Raw genomic sequence first — 24,736 nt, forward strand, 5'->3', positions numbered from 1 at the left:
CCTCGGAAAGCGGGTTTCAAATCTAGCAATTCGGTTATCTGACTCGTTCGGCTAAAAAGGTAGAGCTGCTTATCTAATAAATACCTATCGTTATCTTAAACTGCGTGTCTTCGTTTGAAAAGCAATCTCGAGGAAATTTTTGAATTATCTCATATTCGTTACATTAGGGAGATTTCGAACACATTTTCTGGAACACGCTGTGTTCTAATACTGTGTATTAGGCTACGTTTGCATATGCAATACTTTCGTTAATAGTTGTGCATTACATATAGGGGTGCCTGTTAATCGCAAGCTTTGTTGTTGCTACCTAGGATAGCGGAGGAGGCGGCGGAGTATCATTGTGGTAGCAAAGATCTTTTAGGGCGGCTCTCGTCGCCGAATTTATGTATTGTATAAATAGAGTTGATTGCTTAACGTGCTATCGATAAATATTACCCATTGTTTAACCTTGTAAGGATCAGGGGTTTATCGGCTGCTTATCTTCTGTGCATACGTTGCATGTGTAAGCAGACGTCGATGTGGTCGCATTGAAAGCTCAATCTGATCAACCGTCCACCTTGACCGATTAGGTCAGAGAGATTCAAAACTCGCTCGTTTCTTCCCACTGCATCAGTATTCCGTCGAGCAGCGCCGCCTGGACACGTGCGACCGAAAGAAACCCAGTGACCTAGAAAATCGAGAGCGCCCGGTTCACGAAACGGCGATCGCGGGACCTCCCTCTTTCCTGGACCTCGCCTACCGAAAGCGCCGCCTTCAAGGTCAAAACAAGTGGGGTGTCTCTCTCGGAGGGCCAAGCAGTGCCTGCTGACTTTTGGCGTGCGTGCCGGCACCTATGCTATGGCTCCTCTATTGCGCACTGTGGTTTGCCAGCCGTGCCCAGCGATCGTGCAGCTTGAGCCAGTGGCAACCCGACGCGTTTCGCAGTCCGGTGAGTGGAGAAAAGTTTAGAAACACTTTTCTGCTAACTGTAAAATGCCGGACGCCTCATGTATCCTACGCTGAGTGTGAGGCCTCAAAGGCCTGGTTCAAGTGCGAGAAGCTTAAAAGGAAGCCCATAGTTGCGTTTCTTTATATATTGGAATGAAGTTCGCCCGAAGCTGTGTATTATCTAAGAAACCAATGTTTGATAAATCGCTTGCTGCAATAAATAAATTTTAACTGGAAGGATTTCACAATTTGTTTTTCTTTTTGCGCAAAGGTACGTTTGATGGCCGAAAATTTTTTTTTGGTTTTCCATGATGCGGGGAACTGCTTGGGAATTGCAGGGCGAATTTAGTTTACTGGATGCTTCATTATGGAGGTACAGAATGGATGGCAGTGTTATCCACAGGCGCGTCTTGTAAGCACTGCGTTTTCCTACAATAATTATTGCAGGCAACTCTGGTACTAGTGTCTACGGGAGCTGCAGGTATGGTTGTTCAGCCAGCGTGGCAAACACGGATTTACCTAAACTTCGTCCTTATAGCTTCAACGGCGTTATCAGCGTGCTAACTAATCATTTTCAAAAACAAAGTATTGCTCTATGATTGTGGATGCGCGTAGAAATATATGACCTTACGCATTTAGAAATGTGTGGCTTATTGACAAGTTGAACACAAATGGTGTAAGAAATGATGCCACAAGAATGCAAGCAAATGATGCCACAGTCTAGAAAAATAGACAAATGATCAATGCCACGGTAGCTAAACGACCAAAGCGTCCGAGTTGCCTGTTGTACGAGGAACGTTCCGAAACTAAGTTTCGTGATTTTTTTTTTTTATGGAGAAGATGGTACACCAGGTAAAAGAAACAATCACCATAAGTATCCACGGCCGTTGCCGGTTCAACGATGGAAGGGGCGTCAGCGGAGGAGGAATGACGCATGCGCAGAGCGCCGAAGAAGAGAGAGTAGCTGTAGACAGGCGTGCACGAGGTAATTCGAGTACAAATCATAATGGCAGACACACGTGTCTTGACAACGTAGTCGCCAATGGAACCGCGTGCTGCTATCCGGCATGAATGGGCACCTAGCTGTTCGCTGCTTCACACTTGGGGTGGCACTGGGCTCTGTTCTCGGGCCCCTCCATTTTTCTATATGCATCAGTGACTTTTCATTGTTTCTGAACTATTCTGAAGGTGTTATATACGCTGATGACACTGCGCTATTTTTTACTGGAGATACATTAGAGGAACTCGAGGGCAAAATTAATGAGGAACTTAGTATAATTTCGCAGTGGTTCATAAAAATCGGCTCACACTCAACACCGAGAAAACAAAGTATACTTTAATTCACTCAAGGAAAAGGAATATTAGCTTTGATAATTCATTTTTGACCTTAAACGGTACGTATTTGCTTAATTTCTCCCGCACCAGGTACTTCGGTGTAGTCTTTCAATCGGACATGCATTGGAAGCAACAAATTAAAAATGTTTTCTCTAAATTAGATTATGGCTGTCATAAATTATTAAGGGCGAGGGAATGTTTTCGTGCACAGATTTTTGCATATTGTACTTCGCGTTTGTCCATAGTCACTTATGTTACTGCCTAGAGACATGGGGCGGTACCTATAAAACGTATTTAGAGTCAATTTTACGCTTGCAGAAACATGCTGTTCGTACCATAACCTTCACAAAGATAACCACTAGTCGACCACTCCTTCAAGAACTGCGAATATTACCGGTATCAGTTCCATACAAACTAAATATAGCTCAAATAATAAACACAGTAATAAGAACAAATGATCCATTTCCTCCTCTTACACTGTTTAGATCGCCGCTGAGATAAACAAGAGCCGCCGCTAATAATAGATTTAACCTGCCGCCTTGTGATAACATTTACGGTAAAAGGCTATTCGAGTACAATGGTGTTCAGATATGGAATGAGATTCCCGATGACATCAAACTCAAACATATTTTTCGGCCTTATTGAAAAACATTTTTCTTGCCTGTTCGGAGTTGTGCGACTAAATCCATTCGTGTTTGGTTTTGTATATTTATAAACCTATTTTTTGTTGTTTTTCAGAATATGTATGCACTTTACATATTTGCAATAGCGCTATTGTAGTATCTCACGTCTTTTTGTACATGCAGTTCGAATGTCTGCCAATTTTTAGTGAATATCTTGTATTTGGACCTTTCACTAGCCGAGTTGACTATGGGTCTAACCATGTTTGGTTGTATTGGATCCATAAAATAAAATGATTATGACTGACAAAAAAAAGCCGCACTCTGGGGACGTCACTTCCAAAACAATGCTGAGGTAAAGCAGGTTCTGCCTGATTTGCTTGCATTGCAGGGCACGTGGTTTTACCAGAGTTGTTTCTTGAAACTGATTGCACGCTACGACAAATATCTCAATGTCGGTGGCGACTATGTGAAAAAATATTGTGACGTGTAGAGCTCGTGATACCATGGTTTATTTTCTTTTTGGCAGTAAGGTCTCCATGTGAAAATAAACGAGTCGACTTACTTTCGGAACGTCCCTCGTAATTTCTGTATGATGCTGTACGGTTACATCGGTTACATAAAGCAAAAGAAATTGCGCTTTAAAGAAACGAGTATGCAAGCTGCCCTAATTCTATAGCAACACTTACGCAGAGGGTATATAGATTTCTTTGACGAGTAATTAGGAAGCGGTTCTTCTTGAAATAAAGGTATTCATTATTTACCAAATTATATATACACGCTTTCCATGTCCTATCACATGTCATAACGCCCTAGGTCCGTCAATTGTTATTTTAATGACCTTGCTGATGCTTGACGAAGTGTGTACCGCACATAAATGCGAACGTAGCCCAACGTACTTATAAGGAAGCGTTTGGGACCTCCAAAATAGATCGTAACACAGACCGCTTCGTTGTAGGAATCGAACGTCGTACCGCTTGCAACAGAGCAGCCTAAGGACATTCAGCAAAATAAAACGCTTATTTAACACGAATTCAAGATATACTTAATAAAATAACTCTTGGTAAAATAACTACTTAGTAAAAAAACAGTTCGGCAGCATGTTACACTCCTGTAACACGTAAATGGCGAAAGCCTGCTGCACACTTGGTAATGCATTAACTTATAAGCTCGGAGGGGTCAGGCTTCCTGCAAGACATAACGAGCCGCAGTGTGAAGTAAAGGCGTGCCAAGCTGTTGTCTGCGAGCTTCGACCTCATCTCTGTGTTGCCGTCTCGCATCGTCGCCTTGCTGCTTTCGCATTTCGGCTTCTTCGGCTCGTTTTCGACGCTTACCTGTGGCTTCGTCCACTCGTATAGCTGGTTCAGACTCGCGCCAACGACGTTACTCTTCAACTTCACGTTGCATACTCTCAGGAGGGGAAAGCAGCTAGCAAGTGCGGTCGAACACCTTACATCCGCGAGTCGGATGCGAGTCGCACCTCGTTTCTCGCTCGGCGACCATCCTCGGCCGTAGAGTAGTTCCAAGGGGGGTATGCAGCGCTCTGATACTTGTTTTGATCTTGTTCTTTATTGAAATGTATGCGTGCTTCGTGTTTTATGGGCGATTTCAATGAATGCATGCACTGTTTGGTTCACGTTGCTGAGCGCTCGTAGCCTCTGCCTTACGGGGCTATCAGCCATTGCATTTCTTGCTTGCTTAAGGATCCCATCAGCCACTGCTTACTGGGATATGAGTCATTGCACCTTTGTTTGCTTATGGGAGTATGAGCAATTGCTAGCAATTATATTTTTTAACCACTCGACTCGACGTCGAGTGTTTTAGGTATGAACAATCGCAACGAGCCACTTCAGGCTTTTGCATTATTGAGGCATGTATCGTTGTGCGTACTTGGTGTGACGGAATTTGCTACTGCAGCCGACTTTATGATACCCGACACGGACGCCATGACCCGCGGTGAAACCCAGAAGCGGTGCAAGTCACGGCTGCAGAGCGTCGAATGCCACTATTGCCTGCCTGGTCAAAAGTGGTTCGTCGGCCGGTTCTTTGTCTCCGTCACGTTCGCTTCATTCCTGTCCTGGCTGGCCTTGACGACGTCATCAGTGGTTATTTTCGAGCCTGTCAACGTGTATGTATGTAATAGAGGTACCGCGGTGTCTGGACACTCCCGCGTGGTCACCGGCGAGCCTAATAGCGATCACCCTACGCGCACCACAGCTGTGGATAGCAGGGTTGAGGAGCAGCGGTGTCATCGCTACCCGCGTTTACTGTAAAGTAACAAATCAGCCGTCGGGCCGGCATAAATTGCATTGTTGTACAGGTAGTTTAGTCTTAGTAGTCTTCGCTATAGAGGCGGTCGCAATATACACGAAAGACAGAAAATCGGCCGGTACATACGGAGTCCTTCCTTATACAGGCCATTTTGTTTTAAAGCATTTTGTTGCGGGGAAGTTTGATTGAATCTGTACCCAACCTGACATAAGCATTCTGACCTGAAGCGCCAGCATTCTGTACGTATTTCGCGAACTGAATGCAGAAATTTTTTTCATAGCGAATCGCATTTATTCGATAATGGATGTTGTTGAAGTGAAATAATATATAGAACTGCCTATTACAAAGCACGGCTTGGTTCAGAAAAATGGACGCATAAGAAAATGGTGCCACTCTCGTTGTAAGTAAACAAGACTCCACAATATTGTCGTTTGAAGTGCCTACGGAGAGATCTGTCACAAAGAAATGACGGCAGTTTATTGAACATACGTTAACCCGACCTGTCATATTGCCATCATTTAGTTAGCCAGTCCCGTCTGTTAAAACAATGTATTGTTCTAGAAGGGCCCTGATTTCATACATATACACTGAGCCCAGCGTTGGGCTTTACGCAATTTTTTTGAGATCTGAAGATTTGCTCCCTTAGTGTGATGTTTAAATTAGCTATGTGGGGGTTTTGCAATCCTCTACCTTTTACTTTTCTTTCATTGTGTTATATGTTGGACTGACCAGCCCTTTAGGAGGTCAAAACTTTCTACAATTCGCTGCTAATGAAAAAGACGAAAAGTTTAGTACAGCACGAACTTTTTTTTTGCTACAATGATTTCCGATATGTACTTAGGCTCGTACTTATGGCACTTTTCTTGTGATCCCTACTCATCTGTGCATTGACTTTTGTGCCTTGACCTTTAATACTGAAGATGAAGGTTTATTTGGAAATAAGCACGCATGCCTTATCTTTGATATTTTTGATTCACCTGTTTCTGCGCCATAGATGCGTGAATATGAATTGTTAAACAGCCCGTGCGTTCATTTTTTGCACAGTTGTGTATTTAGGTAAAATCACGGACCTCCTGCTCATGTAGGAATTGGAGTAGTGTCTTAGCACACTTATCATTCATGAGGCAGCATCTACAACTTTGTGTCTGACCCGTTCTTAGCCTTGGCAGCACTGAAAATTGCTTACCGATTAATGCATCAATCGGAATAAGGTCGGGTGGGAATGCAGGCTAACTATATCGTGAAAGGAGAAAAACATACATTTCAAAACATTGTCGAAAAATGTTTATTTTCACAGTGGTGTCGCTCATTCATCATCGTGATCTGCAATCTCATTCATGCAAACTTTGTTATTAATCAGTAACACTTCATTTGGGCCTATTGGTACATAATTCTGAACTGAACCTAACAGCGGAAACACATAAGACGAGCCACAAGAAGAAGTGTGTGCCGTGTCTTTCTTTTTGTGGCTCGTCTTAGGTGTTTGCGCTGTTAAGTTCAGTTCAGAATTTGTTGTTAATCATTCATCCAAACATCGTCGACAAACGTCCTTAGAGGACGGCAGTTTGTCGTTGGCCGCCTCCTACAGTTTGTCGTCATTAGATCACTAAAGCGACCGCTACCTATGACCACTAATAACATGCAACGCGAGTCGCACAACGACAGCTTTCACTGTTGTAGCTGCCAAGATTACATCCTTACTTCAGAAACGCCAAAGCTGTGCTGAGCGACCACAGACGCCACTGGAAACTGCCTCCGTGTGTCACTGCTTGTGGCTCACCAAACTAAAAACAAATCACGCGCGAGGTCTACTGGAAGAGCACACAAAAAGCCACAGCCGAAGAAACAGACACAGCCGAAGACACAGCCGTGGGTTGCAAGACGACGACACACATTGTGCTAAAGATGGCTACATAAGACTAGGAGTGAGTTCGCCCTGTTTCTTTTGAGGAAAGTATCTCGACTTATATTCCGGCTTATACGGTAGCATTCTTTCCCGGAAAGAGCTACAAGCAGTAGTGAGCTTCTGCTGTAGAAGCCGGAGCAGGCCACTTTGGATCTGGGTGTTACGCCCAGATCCAAAGCCCAAGGCACACGGGAGGCAGGTATAGCGTAAGGTCCACCGCAGCGTATTCTCGTGTCCGGTTGCGGTAATCTGTAATTGAGTGACTCAATAAACTGCGTCCATTGCCCTAATTTGCCGAAAACAGATATCTGTAGGTCAGCCAATAACTTTGTCACCCAGGCCGAGCTCGTGCGCAGCAAGGGTTATCCGGCCGAGGAGCACGTGACTGTCACAGAGGATGGCTACGTGCTCAGCCTGCAGCGTGTTCCGAGAGGTGCAAGACAACTGCCCGGCGCGGTCACGGGGCCACCGGTCCTCCTCGTCCACGGGTTGCTGTCTTCGGCTGCTGAGTGGGTCATCAATTACCCGCACCAGAGCCTCGGTAAGAGAACGTCTCGTTCATTTGTGGCCGCGGGCTGGACCGCTAGCAGGATAGAAGAAGGGGTAGTTGAAATAGTTGGTAGGGTTTCGTGTTAGAATGAAGTTAGGTGAGCAGACACACGAGCACAAGAAGAGGAAAACGGACGTTGGTGTTGTGCATATCCCTATTCTTGTGCCCGTGTCTGCACGCCTAACATTTTCCCGACATGAAACGTAAGTACGAAATTGAATACCGGACCGAACGGGTGGTGCTGCAGTCGCAAGTCCAATCTAAAGAACTATATACGCAGATTAAGTTGTTGTGCAAGAGAGAGAGAGTGAGAGGCGCCCTGCAGTGACAACTGGAGAGGTTTGCATTGAGGCACACCTATGGTACTTTAACTATATTCGCAGGGCATACCACCGGCACAGAACACATATAAAACACGCAACATACATTAGCAAAATATTTAGATGAGACCAGACCCATGTATTGCTGAAACATTAAAGAGAGCCTGTGTTGTGCGGAACGCCCACGGTCTAAGTGCGTGTTGTAACAGTAGCCCCGGTCCCTGAAGCACACTCAGTTCGCAGTTTAGGACCGCCCTTTTGAAGTGTGAAGAGGCTGCAATTGCAGCTCTCCTCTCATTAATAGTACTCAGGACAGAGTGGCGACCGTATCCTCTGTTTTATAAAAGAAGTACCTTGTGTTGGTCACGTTTAGTCGAATATGATGTAGACATGCAACGTCACGCCTGTCAAGGCCAGAAGCGTGCAGAAATTAAGCATTGTGTCGCAAGTGCGAAGAGGCGCGTACATTTCATCGGGGTCCAGATAACAACATGCTGTGAGCGCCTCACTAAAGACGATGGCTGCACCGTGGCTTCCTGAAAATAGCTTCAGAATTTCTTGTGAGAAGTTGCTTGGAGAGCTGGTACATGTTCATGAAGAGGAATAAGAGAAAAACACAAGGAAGTTACACGACTATTGCTCACTTACAATTTATTCACCCAGGAAACCATATAAAATATGTACATTGGCATTCACACATTTGCTAATGTTCAACAGTGAATTATAGGCTTGCGTGGAACTTCAAAGTGTCAGTAATCAAATCGTGTTCATTTTTTCTTGCGTTATTGAATTTGTCACGAAAGAAATGTGGACGGCTTTGTCAAATGTGGCTTTACCCATGGCCTCCGAGATTTGCGCACGCCGGTAGGTTTTTCTCTGGCAGTATCAATCGCACGAACAGAGCGCAATTTTAGTGATGGGCGTGGCTGACGCTTTCGCTCCACCGCGGCGCTCGCACCTGAGGGCTTTTCGTGCGTCGAGGAGGCACACTCCGGTACTGCATCTGAGGCTTGGTTGAGGCGAGAAATAATCATGCAACGCCTATCTCACAATGAGTGTCTATGGTAATACGTTAGCACTGAATCGATATCATCGCCCAACGCACTGCCACCGTTGAACCGATTATTGTATGAGGCGCGTACTACAGCGGGACTCCTCTATCACTCTTCCCTAGGAACACTCGGCGGCACCTAGCGCCACTACCGCGAAGCCTGCGCTGGAGCTTCTTTGAATAGTGGTGCTCACCCGGTCCCGCATCTACAGTGACCCTTGGTGGTGTGAAAGAGGTTCGTTCAAGTGGAGCGCTATGTACACCTTTCCATGCACTGAGTGACCCATGTTGGTCCGATGGTTGGTTTCGAATGCTGTCACCACCGCACAGGAGCCCGATGTGCGAACCATCCGACCACGAACCATGGGGAGGGAACCAGGCCGGTGGGAAGACGGTTAGATAGATAGATAGATAGATAGATAGATAGATAGATAGATAGATAGATAGATAGATAGATAGATAGATAGATAGATAGATAGATAGATAGATAGATAGATAGATAGATAGATAGATAGATAGATAGATAGATAGCCTCCGAAAACTGCATCTGAAGCTCAAAGAATACTACTAATGCACTAAAATAGGACGTTTCCGGACTATGTGATCCCTTACGGATTAGAAAATGATGGCTGAAGGTCAACAGACAGACAATGAATGTTTGAGGTGAGATGCAGCTAGCTTTAGGAAAGGTTTCATTCTGGATTACAGAAAATGCGTGTGTTGCACTGTGCTTTCTGGCTTGCTTGCCATTGCCTGCTGCGTGGCGCAGCTTGAGCGCTGGATGGCGCGAGAAATTGCGCAAATATTTTCTTGTTTATTAGTTTATTGTACGTGCCGCGCTGGTAGGCAATATCACAATTATGAACACTATGATTGAAATGTCTAGACCGAACCCAAGAATCCGCGTATCTCTCATCCGTGTGCCTACATACGGCATGTTTACTTTATTTATTTATTTATTTTATTTCAGCATCAGACGAAAACAGAGCCTGATGCAGGGAGAGAAGCTAAAGGCTTCTGTATATTAATTTATGAATACCTTAAAAGCGTTAAGGAAGGCATTGGGTAAGGGGAAATGTACGGTTACATCAGCGTGAACTAAACGTTACGAAAGAATGCCAAAAGGACGCAACGGCGTAAAAAAATCTTTATTCGCACAACGTAATAGCGCGCAAAATCAATACAGTCAGTACAAAAGTACAAATGAAATGAAAACCAAGAACAGGCAGAAGTTCGCACCGTAAGATACTATTAAATCGCACTATACCGTATATCCACAACACGGAAATTGCCATGTCAGTTGCTCAATAACCCCAATGAAGAGTGCCAAAAAAAAGAGAAACAAAATAAGACAAGGCAACAACAATTCAACTCTGTCATCTACTATAAGCTAGAAGTTAAAAGACAATAAATGATGTGTTAACTCACACATGATTCGTTTAGAAAAATAAATGATAAACATAGATGCTACAATATGAATGGATAAGAATACAAAAAAGTACTTTAAAAATAAAGGTACTAGATAACTAGATGGTGTCCAAATTTTCCATTGAGAGTTGAGTCATGCAGATAATCCACAGGAGTTGCCTAAGTGCTCGTAAGCATAGTTACACTAACTCATCTGCATACGCATACGACGCGACGTATATTGCTTAACGCGATTGACGAAGCAGTAGACAGTTCAATAAATTTGTTCTTAATTGGCCTTGCAATCTGTTTTGGTTCTTGATCGGACCATAAGTGCTCATCAACCCTTATAGGTCATTATCAATTTTCTTGGACTCAATCCAACCCTTATCGAGCCTCACCAACCTTGATCTGTTTTTGTCAACTTTAACGGACATGATCGGACCCTTGTAAACCCTTATCGGTCGATATCAACCTCACAAGGACTCGCTCCTACCCACATCATCGGTCGTTATCAATATTATCGGAATCAATCCGACGCGTTCAACCATTATCTGCAGACATGATCCGACTCCTATCATCCCTTAACGGTCTTTATCAACGTGATCGGACTTGATCCGACCCTTATCGGTCGTTGTCGACTTCATCAGAATTGCTAACATCATCATCATCATCATCATCATCATCATCATCATCATCATCATCAGCCTGGTCACGCCCACTGCAGGGCAAAGGCCTCTCCCATATTTCTCCAACAACCCCGGTAATGTACTAATTGTGCCCATGCCGTCCCTGCAAACTTCTTAATCTCATCCGCCCACCTAACTTTCTGCCGCCCCCTGCTACGCTTCCCTTCCCCTGGAATCCAGTCCGTAACCCTTAATGACCATCGGTTATCTTCCCTCCTCATTACATGTCCTGCCCATGCCCATTTCTTTTTCTTGATTTCAACTAAGATGTCATTAACTCGCGTTTGTTCCCTCACCCAATCTGCTCTTTTCTTATCCCTTAACGTTACACCTATCATTCTTCTTTCCATAGCTCCTATATGAACACCATTATAGGCCTTTATTAATCATTAGTGCCTTAACCATTCGCGTCGAACCATTATCAAAGGCGATCAGACCCATATAACCCCTCATCACTCCTTATCAACTCAATAACTGCTTACCTATCTTTGTTGCGTGACTACCCAGACAATGCGGAACACATTCATTTAGTTCAGATATGTTCGCATTCTACAAGCCTAGCTGTTTAGCCCAGTGGGTACGACACTCAGCTTCTGAGCGTGGGGTCCTAGGCCTGAAACACAGCAACGCCAATCAATATTCCCTAACACATTTTCCTTATGCAGTGAAAACGTCAAGCGTTAGCGACGGCTTTCCTCAGTGAGCTGACATACAAATGCTTACGCATTTAAAATCGCCAGGGATGTATCCCATGAAAATCATCCATAACACGTGGAAAGAGAGGCAATGCACACGCAGGACTCTCGCGCAGTCTGACCGGTATGGCTGCCTCCGCGTGTGCTGGAGCTGCGCTAACAGCGCCTTCCAGGGGCGGCCGGAGCAAAACATGCGGGCGAGCGCAATCTCGGAGGCCATGCTTCCCCTTCGGCGAAGGGGTCCACACGTTCGTGTGTGACCAGCGACTTGCTTGCGAGTTACGCGAGTGTCAGCTGTACACCTGCTTAGCAGCTAACATTGACCATTTGGAAGAGGTGTCTCTGGAATGAGAACCTGGAACTAAGCCCCTCGAGGGCGTAATAATCATATATCATGAGAAGCCAGCAAACAAAGGTACCAAGTAGAACATAGGGGAAATTAACTGTATTTACAATTTGAATTAAAGAAATGATAAATTAATAGCAATGAAAGTGGTTGAAAAAAGAACTTGCTGCAGGTGGGGAACGATCCCACGACTTCGCATTACGCGCACAATGCTCTAACAAATTAAGCTACCGCGGCGCCGCCTTCCCATCCACTTTCTGGGGCATTTGTGTTTTACAACTAAAACTAACCGTGGGATTGTTAGCCAGCGCCACCACTCACAAACCTTGGCGGCGGATGTGGAACATCCTTTCTGTCGCAGGCGTCACGAGTACGTGATCTTTTTAGTGGAAGGCAACTGGTCACATAAAGGAGGTGTATTGGGGCACCACTCTTAGCAATGGTGCCGCGGAATGCGCACACTATTGTTTTGTGCAGGATTCCTGCTTGCCGACGCCGGCTACGATGTGTGGCTGGGAAACTGCCGCGGTACGCCTTACTCGAGGGGCCACCGAGAGTACAGTGATAGTGACGGCCGCTACTGGGACTTCCGGTAAGTATAACGGAGCTCCTTCTACGCTCGCTCGCTTGTCGCCCGACGGAAAAAAGTACGTTTCTTATAATGGGAGTACGCTAACAATCTACTCATTGATAATAAAAGGACTGCGAAGGACAATATTCACTTGCATAGTGAACGGTATTGCGCTGAGCGAGAATAAGGGAGGGCCAACGGGCTCGGTTTTTGTTAAGATTGACGTTGGGCTTAGCGTGGTTGTATCTGCTTCTACGGACACGGGGGTTGCCTGAATTTTTCCAGCGCCTGCTCAGTGACGCCAAAATAGTCAGAGGGAATCACAATGACAGTAGTTGGTCACATTTTATGAGAGACGGAAAGGGTCACGTCAACCTTCGGTGCACGTCATGCGGACCCGGCGGAATCGTAGAAGAAGCGGTGGGTGCTTGGCAATACTTGTCCTTGATCTGGCAACAGCCGAGATAAGATATCTGCGAGCATGGCACCACGTGGCACAGGACCACTGGTTCCGGTGCATTCCGGAACGACTGGTCAGTCATCGTAAGAATCAACAATGCTTCTTTTCAATGAAACCACCATTATACGGGAAAGTATAGACCAAGTCCGTAAAAAGACAGAAAAGAAAAAGAAACCTATATGAGCCATAATATATCGCAGACCAGAAATACGCATGCGTAAGCGAGGCATCAGTCTCGTCGTGTGAATGCGAACTCTAGATTTCGGAGAAGCTCGGGCCAATATGCGCTGTTTTGTTAGACAGATTCCTATTTCATGTAGTCTTTGATATAAAGAGCAAATATTTGACGGTGCAATAGGGCCTATTGATGGCAGTGAGTAGCGTTTTCTCGGCTTTGTTTTGTTCAAGTGCGTTAGCGCTCCCAATTGTTAAAGCATTGCCACTCGCCTGTGCATACTTTGCGGCGCATCGTTCATACGGTACGCACATTTCAGCTGCACTCTAAGTTGGCATCCTTTGGAGCTTACTTTGCAATCGCCATCCCTCTTTCGTGTATTTCTTTTCCTTGAGGATGCGCTCCTATTATACTTTTACTTTTAAATTACAAGTAGCTCGCATGTGTGTGTATAATAAAGCGTTCCTGGCAGCAAATTAGTGCGTACCGGCTGGTGGAAAGGGGAATACACTCGTACAAAAAATTATTGAGAAGGCATTGAAATATTGTTGGTCAATGTTGAGTTTTTTATTGAGGAATTATTGAGAGTATGTTGGAGAATTGTTGGGCTGAGTGTTAAGCACTTTTGAATATTGGCCACTGAAATCGACTTGAAACACCATTGGGTACCTCAATGTTGGATAATTGTTAAGTTACCATTGAAAGTCCATTGTGCTTAGACGGCCCGTTGTGTTCGTTTTGTTGAATGGTTGTTGAGTTACCATTGATTCTGCGTTTAACTAACGTTGTGGTAGTTCTGTTGACCTGTTGTTGAGTTATTATTGCCACAGCATTGAAAAGCATATCGTGGCACAGTTGAGATGCCATTGAGATTTCAGAAGTCGCCATTGAAATATGATTGACGTTTCGTTGGGCTAGTGTATTTTCATTCATATATTGAAATTGCTTCGCTGTTCACACTTGCATGCCCCGGTGCCTGCTCATAACTTTCCCAAACACAAACGAAATCAAAGGAGAGACTGATCAACTTGAAGTACCTTTATTTACACTAAAGATGCGTGCACGTGAAACATTATTACAGTACATAAGGCACCACTACATCGAACCTGGAGACACAGGCTAGTAACTACAGCACTCTAGCAGTGTAAATACATCTGAAAAAACCTATACATATGAATCCAATCAAAACGATCATTGTGCTCTTCACTTTCGACTTAAGTTTATGACTAGAAGGCAAAGCGACCCAAAGGCAGGGCTTAAGCATACCCTTGTAACAACCAACTTTGAACACATGAACACTTGGAGCTGCTGGCATGTGAATACACAAAAGACATCTGAATATGTTACATTAAAATGTTGCGCACACTAACACATCACAGGAAGAGCTACGGCTGACATTGAGAAGGCAAAATAACCAACTTGAAACAAATGACTTCACGTAAATATATACAACCTTTAGCACACGTCTTTCACCGTGATTAAAATTTATTGAAGTACCAAAGTAGACTTGCCTGAGCTTTGCGTTCGAGATATATATATTTTCATGTTGCCCAATTATTTTATAAAATAACATCACTCAACTTAGCTATTATTTGACGAGACATCATTTAGAAAGTTGTCGGGCATGATGAACACCTGAATCGTGTTTCTGACAAGCCGGGATTGCTTTCTTCAGAAATAAACTTGTAAAGCTTTTGTGTAATGAAAGCAGCTTATCTCCCTGGCACAAGTTAAGAACAAACAGTACACCTTTTGATTATGTTAATTTGGGGTACAGAGGAGTTCGTTAGTGGCATTTCCTCAATTTAGTGAGCTCATTTTCAGGTAATCTTTCTGGACTTCCACAAAGCTAATTAAAGCACTTTTGGGGCCTTTTTCCCTATACCCAGCCACTAAGTGGTACCTCAGTCAATAAAGAGATAAGGAAAGGCTAATACCGTGAACGATAAGAGAAAAAATAATTATTTAGCACAGAAAATTGGTAGTAACACATGGCTAACACAATTCCAAACAGCCAAATAAATGGTCACCTGCACTTTCAGTATAAAGCACCCCAGAAATAGTCATACAGTATGAGAAAAGATTCCAATGACTTGACAGCCCGATTGCTGACAGTGAAAAACGCAAATAAATGCATATACGAAACACCAATTACCTCAATTTCGCAGATGAAATGTTATTAAAATAGCGCCAGAATTTTGCTGCATAAAATACAAAAAGGTTGCATAAAAATTGGGACAAAGCAGTAACTGAAAGACACAGGGAGCTACAGCACACCCATGTTGAAAAAGATTACAAGGAAAATGATATATATGCATATTTAGGTTTACAATTTTCGCTCCAACATATAGAAAAAGAACGCATGCACTGAGAGCAGAAAAAGGTTCATGTGCCTGGAGAATGCAGCGCAGTACAAAGAAGCGTCATGAGAACCAAAAAGTAGATCTTACTACGAATGCTTGCAACCTAGAATCAGGCATGTGCCATGTCATGCCTTGAATGGATGAAATTCATAAATCTTACACTCAAAGGAAGTTACCATCACTCTTATTGGCTCCCTCAGGGGGCTCCTTGAAGTTGAACTAGAAAAATGTACTCAGTGTCAAAAACAGAGAGAAGATAAGACCCTATAGCGTTCTTCCTGAAATAAACAGCGCAAATAACTTCATGTATCAATTCTATGGACACTTCGCCAATTCAGTGTACATTTATATTTCACAACCACCCAAACAAAGACGAGAAGGATGAATTAAGGTAGAAACACACATGAGCGCTGACTCAAGTAGAAGTTTATTGGTGAAGACGAAGATTTTAAACACACTGGCCAACTTCACAAACAAAAAGCCATGGATGCGCAGCATACACAGCCCGGCACAACAAAAAAGGAGCGAAATACGTCCTGTAGAATAAACATGTGCGTCAAAAACTAACAAAAACATGACAACTGAAAGGTTTCTCCTGTAAGCGATAGTAACGAGAAGTACTGTAGCAACTCTTTCCCACTAAGGGTCACAGAAATCTTGCTTATGAATATTTCTTCGGGATCAATAAATAATGCTTCCATAAGTCCTTTTGTGTTCTGGTCTTTGTGATGAAACAATCGTTCTTTCTGCTCTATACCGCAACACCAGAGGAGTTCCAGCAGCAATATTTATTGATCACAAACGAAACAATTGCATAACCAAGTTATCTGTTGCCGTTAGTGGGAAAAAGTTGTTATCAATAGAGTATTTCCCGTTGGGTAGTATCACTTATCGGACAAATATTTCGCTTTTTCAATAGATTTGACCGATAGTTCTCGTTTTTCACGCACGTTTATTCTACATGACATGGCGTTTTCATATTTTTTTCTTGTCGCACGTGGCTGTTTCTGCCACGCACGCTCGGATTTTTACCTTTGCCAAGTTGACCAGTGCGTTTAATACTTTTGTCATCAAAAGCAAACATTTAGTAGAGCTTGCGCTCGTGTGTGCTCCTACCTATTTCGTCGTCCGCCTCTGTTCGTGCTGCTGTTTACAGTACCCACGTATCACTTGGTTAGGCTGGTAAACATTCTCACAAACAAAAGTAAATGCCTCCCCTCAAAAGGTAGCCTATCCTTTACTACTAAACGCCAGAGAAAATAGAAAGTAAGCCTTCACGGCGTCCATGCGGCAGCTAGTACACCACAGAGCAACACAAAAAAAGTTGAAAATCCCACTTGATGGAGTGGCAACAGAGATGCGAGCTTGCTAGTGAATCAGCCACATATCAACGGGTGTCTCTTGCACGACGCCAAGGTGCTTTTGGCGTAGAACACTTTAGCATCTGGGAATTTACTGCATACGTAACCTGTGAGAAGGGAATGTGGACAGAAAATGAGATTGCGCGGAATAAGAATCTGCCACACACTGCACATAACTACAGACGAAATAGAAGTACACAGTATACTGGCAAGTAAAAATTTGCGACTCTTTACGAGTGCCGTCGAGAAAAGGAAGGAATGGGTTGCTACGGTAAATGTTAGCTAAAACACGCACAGCGATGTTTCACAGTGGGGAAAATATTCCCGGCTCTCTCGCAGAACCAAAGACCACGCGACAGTGCATAGCCCTTACCAAACAGATATCGAATCTTTGGGTAGAAGCCCAGTAGAAGGAATGACCTAAACATACGCCGAGAGCGATGCGAGCGTGAGCGTGGCTGTACGAGTGAGAACATGTGTGTACCGCTTCTTTGAAGCTAGCCGCTCCGGCGTGGCTCCGATCATCCCGCGCGATTTCAGTACAGAACGTCGCGTACACGCCCTTCCGTTGCGCGGTAGCGTCCGCGCAGTGAGCTAGCTTCATGCACGCGTCATTCTTCACCGCGCAAACGGTGCTCGAGTGCGACGCTTAGCTCGAGGCGACAACGCGCCGATTGGCGCTCCTTTCGTTTCTGGAAACAACGCATATTCGGATCAGTCCAACTCAAAGATGCAGCAGAGAACGGTGGCATGTTTCGGTTATCGCTTATTAAAATTGTACAGTACGCCTTCAACGGCAAACCGCCGCGCTAGATAAAGATGCTTACTGCGGTAGTTTTGGCGGTGATAGACGATAAGGTGAGCCCGTCGCCGGCTGTGTTCTTTGACCACGTCACCACACTGTTCATTTGCGCTGTGTATCCGTGTAGTAACCGCGCGGAAGCTGTGACTAATCGGTTGGCCGTTCTCCGAAAATCCCAGAGAGGCGAAATATATCTCGCGGTGCGCCGGTCGCATCACTAGCCGCAACACTAAATCGAGGCGCGCTTAACCGCTACGGCACAAAAGGTGATCACACTAACCGTATGGTATACGATGAGCCACTACGGAAAAAAAAATAATTCTGATGTTCCACGTGCCAAACCAACGATCTGATTATGAGGCACGTCGTAGTTGGGGACTCCGTAATAATTTTGACTTCCTCGAAAATTTTACGTGCATACAATGCACAATGCTCGAGCGTTTTTGCATTCTGCTCCTTTGGAATGCGGCCGCTGCAGGGATCGTATCCACGACCTCGAGCCCAAAATTGCCACGGAGGCCGCCATAGTTACGAAATGCGTAAGCGTGAAGTGCAACACTGCCTTCCGGTACGAGTGTGGTACAAGCGTAGCACAGCTGCACACCTGCTGCACGATTATTTGTCGCGGTTCTCCTAAACTCGTAGTGCCTGCCTAAATACCTTGAAAGGCAGCGCGCCTCTCACGTATGGGAACGCGATAACAAGCGCTTAGACGGCATACGTGAGCCCCCATGAAAAATGACGTGGCCACTGTACAAAATTATCACTGCGCAGAGAAGCCGATCCTTATGTTCCAATTGTGTTCTCTCATACAAATGAAGGAAACGTTATTAGACAGGAACAAATGAAGCAATGCAATTTTACGCACATGGGGCGCCGCTGCCTCTTCACCTACCATTGTTTCAAAGGAAGTGACGGCGGCAGCGAGAGTTAGTATCGCGCGCATTTGCTCCGGGGCATGCGGTTTGCTTCAAGAAAGTGAACGGTGTGCTTAACATGTCATGCTCGTCAATGTCAAAATAGAAAAGAAGGCTACGTGCCCAAGAAAACGAGATTACTTACCTATCTTCAGAAGTGCGGCTGCGACTGTTTCGGGGTGCCTTCTCTCTAACAGGCATCATGGCCTCTGCTGCGCAACTCATCAAAACCGTCAGGCTCGCACATCAGTAGAAGACTAGTTGTTGGGTGAGCCAACCACTTCACGGGATAAACGTCCCACTTATCGTCGTTAAAGCATTTCACTAAAATGTGCGTCATGATGTCCGAAAAGAAAATGCTTTCATCAAGAAGCACGAGGCGTGAACCACCGCACAACTGCAACCGAATAACTGAGTCCGAAAGCCGTTCACAGCTTCACGTGGCTTCACTATCGTATTCAGTTATAAAAACCTTTCAAACACAAAATAACGGCACTTAAGAACCACTAATTGAATAGCAATAATTTTGCATCAACTAACCTTCATAAATTTTTAAGAACTACCTAATTTATAGCGTAAACAATAAATACTACGACCAAAAAATGCGACTATGGGCGTCTTGCGCTGGAGTTTGAGGTATAGTAGCGGCGCCTGGTGGCGGCGCGGGAAACGACGTCTGGGTCGTACCAGCTTGGGTCGTATTGAGTCCTGGCTGTGGCGAAGCACGTTTCTAGGCCGAGTTTTGCGTCGATTCGCACTTTTTTCTGCCCTGTTGCGAGTGCGAAAAGGCTCGTCCCTTCTCGCAGACCACGCCGACCCCGCTGCGAGCTCGCCGCAGCCTATAGTTTAACGAAAACGGGCTCTCCGTGTGCCGTGGGACGCAATGCTGGGAGCAGACGGAATCGGTGGCGCCGATCCGGAGAGACCTAGCCCAGCCTTGAGAAGGCGTCACCGTCATTACTTCTGCGTCGTGGGCTGCCATGAACAAGAAGGCCTGAATCCCAGCATTATATTCTGCCGTTTTCCTTCAAGGCCTCACGAAGTGGAGCGTCGGGCGCGCTGCATAGCTGCAGTTCGTCGAGCTGAGTAAGCGAAACTTCGCGCCATGCTGACTGCTTCGCCTGTCTTGAAGCTTGCTTGATTATCTGCGTTCTAATGTTCGGTCTTTTGCACCTACAGTCCCGACAGCAGACCGACATAGCAGCAGGCATGGCTGGTAATTCACGATTCGAGACCCGGCCACAGCGACAATTAACCATTCGACCGATGCGAAGTGGTGAAGTGACCAGGTGTGTGCAAATGAGCACAAATGGTCGGGCTCATTCGATGACAATTCACTACTCCACTACGAGCAGCACAGGTTAAGAGAGTTAAATGCGCTCATCCTTGATCTCAAACCAGCACGTTGAGGCAACGCAGCAAGGCAGTATTGATTGCAGCACATCAATGTTCGAGCGCTGTCATAAAAACCTACATCAAGCGAGCGGCGTACGAGCTCGCGCTGCAGCGCGATTCGCACGTACGTGCAAGCTCATATGCATTGCATCAGTTATTACCAGTTACTAAAAAGGACAGATGGCCGCTACTACAACGCAGGCATAACTACTTGTTTAGCGGCATGCAGTCAACAAAGATTGCCCGCCGTTTCGCGGCATGTCAAAAGACCGCTGCCGTCGCGGCGCGTACGATCGTGCGCTCGAGCAGTTCGTACATCGCGGCGCGTACCGTCGTGTGCTCGAGCAGTTCCATACACATGATGTCTGCTTATCGCCGCTGTGTATTCATTTATAGCAAGCATTTCCTCGCGTTTGTGCGGCTGAATCTAGCAGCGAGCTTGCAAACCTTACCTGAAGTTCCACTTCGTACGCGACTCGCTTCACTTGCGATTGACACGGTGCTAAAACTTCGCCGCCCAATTCTTGAACGGCGTACACGTATTCGGCACTGCATAATTTCTTGCCTTTACGCAGCGTGCCACCCCTGAAAAAATATTCGGCGCCCGATATTCGCTGCAGGCCGTGAAACAACACAACCGAAAGTGGCGGGTCCATAGTGTAAACGTGCTTTCCGAAGCAGACGACCGAGCTTGGTACGACCCATTTTAGCGCAGAGGGCGCTTTTTAGCACCTTTTTCGCAGCGCCCCCTGGGCAATGCAAGAGCCCCATGAAACTAGCGGTAACCATGTGTACTGTTGAAAAAGTGTGGGCAAAACGAAGCTCGGTTGCGCCCGTTTGCGTGCACACATACGCACCTGAACGCTACCTTAACGTTTCTTGCGCCACCTAGAAATAAAAATTACTACTAGTTTTGCTATTTTTACAAAAATACAACTTCTAAAATAGTTTGTAGTGTCTTTGCAGATGACGAGGTGACAAGTAAGGCACAATAAAAGTCCGTTACCTGTATTTCTTTCATTTCCCTTTCGTGTTAACTGAACATACGAGACCTGCAGGCTTGGAACATGACTGGACGACAGTTCGGCGAGGCTCAAATATATCGCGTGCTTCTTGCAAGGCGAGGAACGGGAGCAGCCGCAGATACAGCGGTTAGCTGTGATACTGTTGCGGCTGTTGCTGAATCTGAAGCTCTTTGAAGTCAATGGTTATAGCGGCTGCACGCTGCGATCTCAAAGCGCGTTCATTCTTTGATCTCTAGTACCACGGACATTGCACAAAAAACTATATTTGCTTTACGGACAGAGGGTACGTCGCAGGAAATTCGAAGACCTCACCCGTGTATGTTTGTAGCGTGTGCGCGCTTGCATCCTACGGTTCCCACAGTGCGTCCGATGCTCGAAGGTAGCGTCGTCGCCTGTCGGCACCTGTCTTATCACCGTTCGCGCTGCCGCCGTGTCTACTTTTGGGGAACTCCACATGCGCGTAGTCACCGTGTTGGCAAGTGAATTTCGCATTCTTCTTCTCCCCGAAACGTGCTCATTTCGGATCGTACCAATGGTTATGTCATCTAGTGTATGTTAAAACGACGATGGCATTTGTACACCGGCGAAGAAATAAATCGTTATGAACTTGGGCGGTCATGAATCTAGTCTAACGTTGCAGTTTTTACGTAGCGAAAATGGCTACGAAAGTGGGGTGGTCCCGGAGATAGGCGCTTCAAAGCGCCAGCTATAGCGACAGCACCAGGAAGTGGCACGCGGCGCACACGCCAAGCATTTCAGAGCTTACTGGCTTTCGAATGAGAGGAGTATGCGCGCTCTCGTGGCCTATTGGTTAGAGTACCGGGCTCGACGGCCGACGTTCGATTCCACCCCATCGGTCAAACATAATTTTCTATTAATCAAAGTGAGGCGAAAGAAGAACCTAGCTGCCGCAAAGTGACAGGAATGAGGTTGGAACGCATCGCAAAACATGTTTGGAATGTCTTCATATGCGAGTCCTAATTATTGTATACTGGACTCAACTGCTACACAACAAAAGAACAACTAGAAAAATCAACACAAATTACCCAATAAATTGTTTATGGAGAACACTCAACGGTAATATTGTTGTGCAAGGGTTGAGTGAACTCAATTGCTCTTGAAAATTTGTTGAAGTCAGTTGTTTCAACAATTCCCCAACAATATATCAATGGTTAATCAACACTCATTTTTGTACGGGATACGAAAGACTACAATTATTGCTTGCGGATGAGATAAGTTCTGAAGGGTTTAAGACTTTTTTCTTTACAACGTACGCATGAATGACCAAAATTACTTGTGTTGCAGATATCGCACATTGTTTACACGTCTCGATCGACTCTCTCTATAGGGAAAGTCTCATTCGCTATGACGACTTGCGCATGCACTTTTCACGCGTCTAAGTAATTGTGTGCAGCTCATTTGTTTCCTTTTCAAACTTTAGTCTGGATGAAGTGGGGCTGGTGGACCTGCCCGCCCTGGTCGATTACGTGCTGGCACGAACGGGATGGCCGCAGCTCATCTTGGTGGGATTCTCCCAGGGGAACACGGCCGCATGGGTGATGTTGGCTGACAAGCCGCAGTACAACAACAAAGTAAGCAAGTGTAGGGCACGGGAGTCGTTCATAGGTTAGCGAAACGGCAAAACATAAATTCCTAAACCTTGGGCGCTATAACGTAAAACTATTCCAAACTTTTCTATTCCGATTCTGCTATCGACCCACCGCGATTGGTGAAAACCTTTTTTGGACCACCCCTACTTCAACTGTCTCTCACACGACATCAGGAAAACTGCGATAGCTCCCCATCCGATATGACGTTTACACACTGATTATGCATACTTTGACCGAACAAAACAAATAGTTATTTCTGATTCGACGCCTTCTTGCCAGTAGCCCTCGGCTATTGGTCATGAGTTTTCGGGCTGCACCCACTTCACCTGCCTCTCACGCGACGTCACAGAACCGCAAAAGCTTACCGCGTCAAAGTGACGCGTACGCGTTAAAGATGCTTTAATATGCCGAACAAAACTGAATTTTGTTCTGAATAGCCGCATACTGTCCCGTTCCGAAAGGAATAAAGGATGGCTGCCGCCGATCACTCCGGCACGGCCTACTCGCCTCTGCCGGAGAGCATGGGTTTATTTGCTTGTAAACAAACTTTTTGTGTGGCCGTGTAACATTTTCGTTATATTTCGGCTCGTTTACGACCTCGTTCTGCCAACTCTTCTTTGGTGGGGATCCGTTTTAGCGTAATTCTTAAGCTTCCGTTGCATGCCGCCGCGATTGTCGACGAGCCACCGGAAGCTAAGTAAGATAAAGCTGACCAATCGCAGACGCTGGCACCCCCCTCTTCATCCGGTTATCGATATTCAGTGCAGTGGCTCGGCCCCATCGAATTCCTCTCCACTTCAGCGTGCTCCTCGCCTCTTGTGAGCCAATTAGATACGAGAAGCCGCGCTGTGCAGGAAATGTTATTCGTTTTTCAAGCAAACAAAAGTGACCTTCTATGAACCAGGGGAGCATTTCATTGGTTTGTTCAGACAACCCTGAGGATTACTTCCCGATGCTTGCGTCGGCGGTTACGCAGATTTGACGTCACGAGATTGGAATAAAAACACATTGGAATAGTTTTACGTTATACGGCCCCTTAAGGCGCGTAGACATCTCATTATGGACGCATCTCCGTATCGCGTATTTGTTAGAGGAAGGACACCTTTGTCGATTATGGAACACAAAATGCCGTGACATGAAGCAAGGGTTCTGTACTCGTTGTTGCACGTACTCTGATATACAGTGGCAAATTTAGTAAAGCTTTCGGCACTGCGAGAAGATGTTGGAAAAGAATATAATGGAAATTAAATTTAAACGCTGAGGATTCCTCAATCAACATGTATTTGAGCAACGGCTGCAGAGCAGACGTGTTTCACTTTTGATGCTGTTAAATGCTTTGTATTGAGTGCAGTCGGGAATCCATGCTTCAGCCGGTGCATCGGCTGTTGAAGTGGGATGTAACATTTAGGGCTGAACATATATAACCATTGTTTTATTTTTCGTTATATTTAGACCTCGTCATTGACTCTCATGCTATACCGGAATCAGGTACTCTGCACCAACGATGCTAAAAACAGCAATCGAAGCAATGAAATCATTAATTGAATGGCCCTCCCTGACTGCATTCTTTTTCTGCCATGAGGCATGTACGCCTCATTAAGCATCAGCGAATAGCTTTCTCTATAATTGCTGTTGTTTGTGTGTGTGCGCTTGTGTGTTTTATGTTTCCTGACATTCTAGTTCTCTTCTCTTTTGTATTTTGCTCAAATGGGAAATGGTGTTTATGTGGTTACGATACCTCAGCGCAAGGAAAAGGGAGAAGAAGGAACGTGCACAACGCGAGCGCTGTCTCGCAACTAAATTTTTATTAGGATATACCCAGAATATACACAAACACAAAAAGAAAGAAAGGAAACAAACACCGTAGAATAAACCAGGATCAAAGAACAGGCAGCAGCCTAGGGGAAAAAACAGCAGGCGTAACGCACTCTCGATCGGCA

At 45.3% G+C, this 24,736-nt stretch overlaps 1 protein-coding gene across 1 annotated transcript in view; it reads left to right on the forward strand.

The window, feature by feature from the left end:
• Positions 1–822: 822 nt before the first annotated feature.
• The window catches only part of LOC135909572 (lipase member M-like), a 40,496-nt gene continuing 16,582 nt past the window's right edge, over positions 823–24,736 (forward strand). The window contains exons 1-4 of the mRNA XM_070526873.1: positions 823–928; positions 7,399–7,600; positions 12,595–12,709; positions 22,601–22,778. Of these exons, the coding sequence (XP_070382974.1) occupies positions 833–928; positions 7,399–7,600; positions 12,595–12,709; positions 22,601–22,778 (591 nt within the window). The 5' untranslated portion in view covers positions 823–832. The remainder of the gene's footprint in view (positions 929–7,398; positions 7,601–12,594; positions 12,710–22,600; positions 22,779–24,736) is intronic.

Source organism: Dermacentor albipictus, chromosome 10, assembly GCF_038994185.2.
Source record: "Dermacentor albipictus isolate Rhodes 1998 colony chromosome 10, USDA_Dalb.pri_finalv2, whole genome shotgun sequence".
In the NCBI taxonomy this organism is placed as follows: Eukaryota; Metazoa; Arthropoda; class Arachnida; order Ixodida; family Ixodidae; genus Dermacentor; species Dermacentor albipictus.